We start from the raw sequence: 9,456 nt of genomic DNA, 5'->3' as shown, positions 1-9,456 counted from the left end.
CCACAAAAGGCACACGATTTAAATACCAGTGTGGTTTTTTTTTTTTGCTTTGCCTCTTCCTCAAAGAGCAGTGACTCTTAGTGTAGACAATCATTTTTTCCTCCAAGCCAATTCTGATATTTCCCTCCCTGATCAGCTGTCTGAGGACACGACAGAACCAAATATCCCATTGTATATGTATCATCTTAAAGGCTCACTCTGAAATCTGTTGAGCTGGGAAATAGCTGCTTCTAAGATGTTTCCACTTTTATGCATCAGTTTACTGTCCATGACAGCAAAGGGTGGATGATGCTGGAAAGACCCAGATAACACTCTGCCTTTATTCATTTATTAGAAAGGTGTGTCTGTGCTTAATGTTACAGAGTCCGGGTTGCTAAAACTTATTTGTTGCTAAAAATTATTTAGAAAATAGTCAACTCTAAGCATGACTAATGACAAGTCTAGTTAATAAAAAAGGGTAGCTTTTTAGCTACTTGCTAAACTAGATGAGTTAATCTGGTACTCCTTGCTAAAAGAGTCTCTGTTTGTCACTTGACAGTGACCAAGAGGATTTGGAAACATCATCCGTGAGAGGGCTTATGCCCTACCTCAAATTAAAAGTGCTGAGCTTGTCTCTCCATAAGAAGGTGTTCCATAAGGACCCAGTCTGAAATTTTTAGTTTAGCAGAAGCTAAATTGGGTCAAATATGTGGGCTTCTTCCCAGTGTATTAACTTGCTGCCATTTTCTTGCTTTTAGAGAAATAGTTAGAAATAGTAGCTGGTTTTTTTTTTTATTGCCATCCAAAGTTATGGTTTTGGCACTAGTGCACTTACTGTGGCACCCGAACATCATACTGTGAAAGAACTTTCCTTTCAGTACTGGGTAATTATTTGGCTTTGCTGTTATATTCCTTGTAGCTGGATATCCATTTTCATATGCTAACATATACTTGTCCTATTCAATTGCAATTTGTTCTGAAACAGCTTGCATGCCTGCTGGGCTAGCTATATGAATTCAATGCAGACTCCTTTTTTGCACCTAAAAATTATTATGTGGAAAACCATATGCAAAATCTAAAGCATTCTGAAGGCTGTGTACAGTTTTACAGAAGCCAAGGGACTTTGGAAAATCTAGACTTTAATTTGTGTGCTACAGTAAATTTTAGATTAATAAGTTTGTATCTTCCTCAGCACATTCTGGATCACTTCAGTATTAGACAAATAAACTAAATGCACAGCCTGTAAAATCAGATCTGTTCACCCATAACAACACAGCTCAAGCTTAGTTTCATAGCTTAAAATACTGTTTCTTACTTTCATATGCTTCCTCATGTTAGCAGCTGCAAGTCTCTCTGAACCAGCATAGCTCCTGACATAACTGGTAATAACACTTATGTATAAATACGTTAATATGCTGCTTGTTAGAGCTCAGGTTGAGGAAATCTGAACTCTCTGGTTCAATTCTTACCTCTTTCACTGACTTGTACAATAATTTGTGCACTTAACTTTTCTTTACTTTCATTTCAAACAAACAAACAACAACAGCAACAAAAAAAAACAAAAAAAGATGCCAGCTCAAGAGGCATCTTAAATTAGTATTTTTAAGGTGTTTTGAGATCCTTGTGTTACCATGCTGATGTCTGCAGCTATTGCTTGTACAGGGAAGACAGTCATGGTATATGCAGGCTTGCCTGTGAACAAGGGATGCCCCATTAGAAAAATAAGGATGTTTTGGTTTTAGCCTTTATCAAGATGGGAGGTGGGAAATAAATAGACAGTAGTCTGTTGATTACAGAATCAAGATGAGAAGTTTTTCTTGTTGGGTAGCTGACAGGTACCTCGGAGGGAGGCTGAATTGAAAGAATTGTTTTAGGTAGCTCTCTCTTCCTTGCACTAGTAGATGATAGAAGCACCCAGGTATGGGTCTCATGGGGCAGCACAACAATCAGTGCCTTCTGTTGTGCACATTCAAGCTTAACGTTGCGCTGGTGTCCAGTGGACTTAGAGAAGGTCCAGCCAGCAGCCTCTTGGAGGGCTGTGGCTGCTGCTGTGATGGTAGGCCTCATGGCTGAGCAACGAGGAGAGGCTGCTACTGTGTTATTACTTTGCAGGGGCAGGAGTAGGAAGGGGTTTTTGTTTTGGTTTGGGTTTGTTGGTTTTTATTTTTTTGAGGTGAGACAGGTGGAAAGAGCCAGGATTTGTTTCCTGATGTACAGGTCAAACGGGTAGGAATTCCTTCCCCCATCTCCTGTTTCCCAGCACCCTAAAACTTATCTCCTCTGACCAGTCCCATTCCCCTACATCGCTGCCCACGCAGCCCTCATCTGCTCCACGTTCCTCACGACCCCGCTGTTTATCGCAGTTTTCTTATCTTCTGTTATGCCCCTCCTGCATGTCCCCCGGCCCCTCTCCTTCGGCCTCCCTGGCGCGGGGGAGCGGCTGCAGGATGGGGGGTTGCGGAGGGCTGCACGGGCCTGCGGCTAACACTGGAGCAGCTCGAAAATCCCCCTGGGGGACTGAGGCATGGCGCCGGGCCCGACCTCAGCCCTCTTCGTCTCCCACCTGCCGCCCTGTGGCCCGGACTGCCACCCCGTGTCCCCCGCCGACGGTCCCCGGTGTCCTCCCCCCCGGGCCGCCGCCTTTGTCCGTCCCGGCCCCGCTCCTGTCAGGCGGCGACCGGCGGGCAGCGGCCGCCCCGCTCGGTTCCGACGCGGCTCCCGGCCCGGGAAAGCCAAGCGGCGTCAACTTTCGGGCCGGGGCTGCCCGCGATAAACAGGAAGCCCCTCGGCGGGGCCGGGGCCGGGCTGAGGCGGGGCCTGGCGCTGCCGCCTCCCGCCCGCCTCCCTCCCGCGCCGCGGAGCCGAGGGGCCGCACGGCTCGGCCCGGCCCGCGGCGGCGGCCGCTGACAGGGCGGAGCGGGGTTGGCGCCCAGCGGCGGCAGCAGCAGCAGCAGCATGCCCCGTCGAGGCGCCCGGCGAGAAACTGAGGATGAGATTTCTGTGGAGAGCTAAAATGGTAACCGGGTGCCGTTCCAGCCCCCCCCTACCCGCGGGGTGCCGGTGTCAGGCGGGGGCGGCGGGGCTTGGGGGAGCGGGGGCCGGCCGGGCCGTGTGGCTGCGGGCGAGGGCGAGCCCCGAGTGGGGGACGGGAGGGAGCGGCCGCGGCGGGGCCCCGCCGGACACCCAGCGCCGCGCGCTTCTTTGTACGGCTGCTAACCCGGGAGGCGAGCAGTCACCCCAGCACATGTTAAACTTTGGAAGACGTTGGGCTCTTTTTTTATATTTCTTTCTCTGTTTTTTTTTTTTTTTGGTGAGTTTTAAAGCCTCGGCTCTGTAAAGTTTTTGTAACTTGAAATAATAGGTTTCGGGAAAGCAAACCGCAAGCGCTTTAGATCCCTCCTGTCAGAAGAAATAAAGGGTTGCTGTATTTTAGGTGCTTCTTAGCTTCGAAGTTTAAAGGCTGTCTGCATAAGTAATTCAACAGTTTTAAAAAGTGCAATTCCTTCCGTAAATGAAAGGCCAAAGAGATTAATTGCTTTAGAAAAGAGGGGGTGGGAGGGAGAGGGAAGAGAGACTGCTAATCAAAACCAAACTATTTCCTTAGAAAAGACTTTATACAACTACTTAAAATATGTGCTAGTCTAGGAAAAATAGCTAAATGGAAAGTCAGGGTATCTTGATACCACAGGAAAGGACAGCTTGCCAAGAATATCTATAGTGTTCCCTCAGTCTAAAAGTATCCTGTGTTGCTTTGATTGTTGTACATACTTTGTGCAGCCCATCTTCTGCTCTGAGCTCTGTGTGAAGCAATGGAGCACCTGGTATAGATTGTGGTTAGCAGAAGAGGGGAAAATGTTCCTTTCTCTCTCTCTCTCTCTCTTCCTGGCAGAGCTCAATTCAGGACTGGGGTGAAGAAGTAGAAGAGGGAGCTGTTTACCATGTCACCCTGAAAAGAGTGCAGATTCAGCAGGCTGCCAACAAAGGAGCAAGATGGCTAGGGGTAAGTAATGCTGGCGCAGTGGCATTTTGGCGTCGTGGACTTTGGAGCCTGCTCCAGGGAGCTGAATTCCACGTGAATTGCTATGATTTTAACTTTTAGCACTGACTGCTCTCACCATTTAAAATAAAAAACAACACTGAGGAAGTTGTCCATCAGGGTCATCTGAAGGAACTCTCTCCTTGTGTTGGCTCTTCCTTTTTTACTAGTGTGTATAAAAACGATTTGACCAGTTGTGGCCGTGGATCAGATGATACTTAATGCAGAAATAAGGATCTTAGCTTATGGTTTGATCTTAACAGTTACCTCAGAGTGGGCTATGGCTCATTTCTGCTGCCAGAAGTCTGGTTTGAGTACCCCAAACAGTCATGGTATTTTAAATAATGAGAGTCTCTCAAAAATTAGCAGAAACTTCTTCAAAATTTAAGTGAATGTGTGTTTGGGTCTTATTTCAGTGTTGTTTCTTCAGTCAGATGAGATTGTTTGTATTCCCTTTTACTGGTCAGCATTTCTGCAAGAAGTACGGATATGTGCTGTTTTTCAAAGGTATATTTTAAAGCATGAAGGTTTTGTGGTGAGTGAAATAAGCTTAAACTCACACGCAATTAATTTGGCATGCTGCTGAGTGCCTTCACCTTGTCAGGCCAAGTTCCTGTCTGATATAAAATGTCCTCACTTCATTGGAATCAGTGCGGCTGCGGCAGTTTGAGCCAGATCCTCGGGAGGTGGCTATAACTTTGGTACTATTTTATGTTAATAGATTTTCAGCAGGGTCAAAGGCAGTAACGTAAGAGCTTGGTTTGTGCTAGCATCCAGGTTGGTATTGTAAAGACTTTTAAAACTACCCAGAGATTTATATCAAATAGTTTTCCCGTGAAGTTCCATGACATAAAGTGATACAGAAATGCTGAAACCACAGTCAAGAAAGATAAGCAAATTTTGTCCTGCATACAGATAGTGCTTAGAATTTCCCCCTTCCATGTTTGCAAGAAGTACACAGAGTTCTAATCAGAACAGATAATTTCAAATCTGCTTCCTTTGAGTGGCAGATTCCCCATCTCTGCCTCCTGTTTTACCAGGAGGTGGGGGAAAATATTAGAGAGTATTTTTGAATTCCTGTAAATTTCCCAGCTAGTGGTTTTGAAAGAATTGGAAATCATTGTGAGTAAACTTGTGTCCCATAAGCATACTTCAGAAAAATAGTACTTTTTTCCTGTTTCAGAGGTGGTGTTTCTTCTGTGTAGCAGGAGGTTGCGAAGTCTTGGTCATACTTGCAAAGTGAGAGTGTGTATGTGTTCCTCAGACCACCAACACAGCTGATGGTGCTCATCTTCCTAAGAGGACAAGGGACTGCAAGGTCATGGAGATGACTTTTGACTTTCTGTGTGTAGTGCTAGGTTCTTCAGGTCAGAATTGAGCCCTCTTTGTGGGGAATGGGCAGTGTGCAAGAAGTCTGCACCTGTTCTGGGCATAAATGGGTGACTTCAGCTTCTGAGCTGGCGTCTTTCATGAGCAATAATCTCATGCTCATTATTTAAAAATATGTTTAAACATATGGGCTTCTTGTTTCTCTTAAGCTCTTCAGAACATAAAATATTTTAAGCTATTTTAGTGATCTTGTTTTATTACTGGCTTTACTGTGGTCCTAAGGTCAATAAATAGCCTATAACCCAGAACGTTATTTATGAATAGGCTTTCCTGCCTCCAGCAGTTTTGCCTTGAAAAGCATAATTGTCTCTTTTATAATTGTCATCAGGTGAGTTTTTTTGATCTGGAGCTTACAGGGTTTTATGATGTTAATTTTTTTCAATGGTTTGGAATTCATAGCACTAAATTAAAAAGCTGTTGGATTTATCAATGCTGGTCTTTTTTGATGTTGCTGTAAGTCAAGCTAAGGTTGAAGATTCAAGGTCAGCTGAAGAATATGGGAATAGTGTATTTGTAGATCAGCGAGTATGGAGCCTTAATGGTAGTGAATATAGTAACTCTGTTACTGATTATGTGTATGTGTGGATTAACTTTAAAAAACAGTGACTTACTCGGTGTCAGTTTGTATCCTGTAAAGGCCTACCTAGTTTGACCTTCTTGAGTTACTGAGGTTCTGGTGGTTTACCGTAGCAGGTCAAGTGCCCTGTGACTTGAAAAGCTCAAGTTCTTGAGAAACCTCAGTGTTGAGTGCAGATATTAAATATTGTGTGGTATCAGAGCAGGGGTTTGATCCAGTGATTCCAGAGTGGATTGATCTTAGTGGTGCTGCATTTGTAAAGTGCTTGCGAGAGTTTTCAGCTGAAAAGCATTAGATGGTAAATTACCTTACATGTCTGAAAATTTCATATAATCTGTGTTAAAGGGAATATAAAAAGTCCGATTTGTTCCAAGCGTGTTGGTGCTTATTTCCAATCTTTAATTGCATAAAGTCTTGAAATCTTCCGTAAATACATTCTTGTAGAAGCTCCAGTAAGTGAGTGACCCTAATTTTCTTACATTTCAAGAGGTCTAATAAACTTTTCATAAAATTCTCCATCCTAACAAACCATCCAGGGTTCTTGAAGGACAGGCCCTGTTTTGAGGGAATGGTCCATTTAAAAGCCAATCGTAAGGTTACAGTTTAAGCGCTGTGAACACTTGCCTATTTAAATGCAAAAATGTCTATTTTCAAACTTCTATAATTAATAAAAAGAGGAAATGAACAGCTTGTGATTTACACAGTCATCAGCAGTTCCATAACTTTCAAAACTGTGAAGCTTTTGTATAAACACCGAATTTCTTAGCTTTAAATTTAATACTAGACATCAAAGGATGCCAACAGTAACTACTGTTTTTGTCACTAAATACCGAGTCACTAAATATTCAGTGAAGGTTAGGATTTTAGGCACTACAGTATTAAAAGAGGTTGGAAGCCCTAGTAATAGCTCAGGACTGTGATAGATGCTGCCCAAAAGTGCTAACCTGACCAAAAAGAACTTACTTACTAAATATCAAATGAGGCTTGTCTGTACACATATGTTATGTCATCTGGTGGTTGGTATCCAAGGCAGAGCTATGAATTTCCCAGCAGTGTGACGATGGTTCTCAAGTTATTTGTAAACGTCCAGGCAACACAGAGCCATAAGAAAATTTCCAAAGCCATGTGTGGAGATGTTTAAAGAGAATCCCTCCCAAGCATGAACAGTTCAACAAGAGAAAGGACGAAGACATTTTTTTGAAAATGAAGCGGGTGTAGGTGTCTCCAGAATAGACCTGTGGTAGGAGGCAGGGTCTTCAGCAAGATGGTGTGGAGATTGGGAGCAGTGCATGAAGGCTGTGGAATCAGATTGATTTTTTTTTTTGTGCGAGAGAAGGAAGTAGAAGAGGAAAGGGAAGAGGAGGGGAAGTAGAGGGTTACATAGATGGACGGCATGGTCAGGGCAGGATGCGAATGCTTCCTGCAGCAGCCTTTTGAGTTGACATTCAGCATCATTTTGAATGGGATTACATCAGACTAGAGAAAAAGGCGTATCAGTAACTGGATTAGAAGGTTTGAGAGTGCAGTAAAGAATCTTAATGATATGGCTAGAAAGAGAAGGTTGTATTTTAAAACCATGACCCAGAAAGAACCCAAAGAATGAGATCCAGCTTATGTCTGAGGTTGTAAAGACAGCTCATAGGGAGGCTGGCACTGTGCATGTCAAACAGGATGGTGCTCTTGTCCGTGAAGAAAAGGCAACAAAGCAGAAAAGACAGGTGAAAAGTTTAGAATTGTGTGGGGCTTTTTGATCTTGAACTGGCAGCGATGTACCCGTGAAACAAGTCTCAGAGACCAGCTGAGTCATACTGTAGCCAGAAGCAGATAAGAGGAGTAGAGCAGTGGCTCTACTGATCAGAGCCCTGGCTCTTCAGCGGTCTAAAAGTAGATCAGCTGCTGAACACCTGAATTTCTGTTGCCAAGTGCAGTATGCTGAGTATGAACGGTGTTGGAAGAGGTGAACTCCAGTCAATGAGTTACTGTAAATCACAAACAGAAATGTAAACAGGGAGTTAAAAAGAAAGGAAAAAGCAGCAGGGAAAGAAGTAAGTGGAGAGAGTGAGAGGGAATTTTTAAGAGGTGAGAGTCTAAGAAATTTTGACTGGAAGAGGAGAGTGGGGGGAATATGGGAGGCAAAAGGTATGAGAGAAAGAGGTACAAGGGAGTGGGATGGGATCTGTCAGAAAAGTGACAGGATCAGAGGAGGAGCACAGGCAAGAAACTTCCATGCTTTTCACACAGCAGAAATGAGTCGTTCAAGTGGTCCTTTGCAAAGAGTAACAAGGGCTGGAGAATTTGAGGCGCCAGGACTGCAGGTACTGCAGATGAGATTGAAATCTTGAAGTTGCTTGACTATGGAGTGGACAAAATTGAAGAAAGGGGAGGGGAAAAAAGGCTTTTCTAGTGAAGTTAATAGGCCTGGTGGTTGTGTTTGTGCCAGAGGCAAGTGGATGCACACACTGAAGATGCACCAGGGCTAAGCGAGAGCACGACGGACCTTACAGTGATGGAAAGAGAAAGGAATGAGCGAGGTAAGACAGTAAGGCAGGAAGAAAAGGAATGACTGTGTAAATAACAAAGACAGGGTGATTTAAGGCTACCTCAGTGCATGAACATTCTTGGCACCTGACAAGAATTGAACCAAAGCAGTAGAAATTATTGCTACCTGATTCCTTCATGAAATATGAGTGATCCAATAAGAGATGATGCTGTGTCAAGGGGGTTACCTTACGTCAGTTTTCAGGTAATTCTTAGATTCAGTAGGAAGGTACGTAGAGGAGGTAGGTCTGTGAGATGCTTGGTTTTACAGTGGCATGCTTAGAAACTAGGGGAAGTGTTCAGTGAAATCAGGTAGGAAGTTCAGGGAACTGAATGTGTGAGCTTGGAAGTTTCACAGTCAAAATTGCAAATGCTACACTGACCCTGAGTTTAAATGGCAGGGGGAAGCCTTTCAGAGAAATGCCTTTCAGAGAAATGTGTAAAAATAATCATCTAAAAGGTTTTTTTTTTTGTTTGTTTGTTTTTTTTTTAACGGATTAGGTTTTGACAAACTGAGAAAAGCTCGTAAGCTGAGAAAGTTTTATTTAAGGGTTAAAATCAGAGTTGCCAAAGTCAAGCCTTGCAAGGCAAATGAAAACAAGCAGTCAAAGGTTTGTCAGGCATATAAAACCAGCAGCAATAAAGTCATCTTCACAGAGGGAATGAGATAGGAATTACAAGTAATCTACATATAACTCAAAAAACTAAAGTTTTTTTTGCATATTTTCTGCAAATATGATAAAGGTGACCCTGAAGGTTGATGGTAATGATGGCACACGAGCCTTTTACATGTCTTTAAGTTTTCTCTTTGCCTAAGAGCTTGATATGCCTGCACTGGGCAGCTGCTGGTTTCCAGCCCAGAACTAGAAAGGAACTGACACACAAAATAATAGTTGAGCAGCAAGGAGTTTGAATTCATTTGTCAAGTCATAAATAA

The 9,456-nt window shown here is 43.6% G+C and overlaps 1 protein-coding gene across 2 annotated transcripts in view; it reads left to right on the top strand.

Moving 5' to 3' along the window:
* Positions 1-2,812: 2,812 nt before the first annotated feature.
* Positions 2,813-9,456, top strand: part of RGL1 (ral guanine nucleotide dissociation stimulator like 1) — an 81,368-nt gene continuing 74,724 nt past the window's right edge. Inside the window, exons 1-2 of one of the 2 annotated variants that reach the window (XM_040566465.1) lie at positions 2,813-2,995; positions 3,869-3,979. In XM_040566465.1, the coding sequence (XP_040422399.1) occupies positions 2,969-2,995; positions 3,869-3,979 (138 nt within the window). In that variant the 5' untranslated portion in view covers positions 2,813-2,968. Of the gene's footprint in view, positions 2,996-3,868; positions 3,980-9,456 lie in introns of those variants that run through there. The other variant, XM_040566466.1, reaches the window with a different exon arrangement.

Source organism: Cygnus olor, chromosome 8 (genome assembly GCF_009769625.2).
Source record: "Cygnus olor isolate bCygOlo1 chromosome 8, bCygOlo1.pri.v2, whole genome shotgun sequence".
Classification (NCBI taxonomy): domain Eukaryota; kingdom Metazoa; phylum Chordata; class Aves; order Anseriformes; family Anatidae; genus Cygnus; species Cygnus olor.
This window is presented reverse-complemented; position numbering and strand designations above follow the sequence as displayed.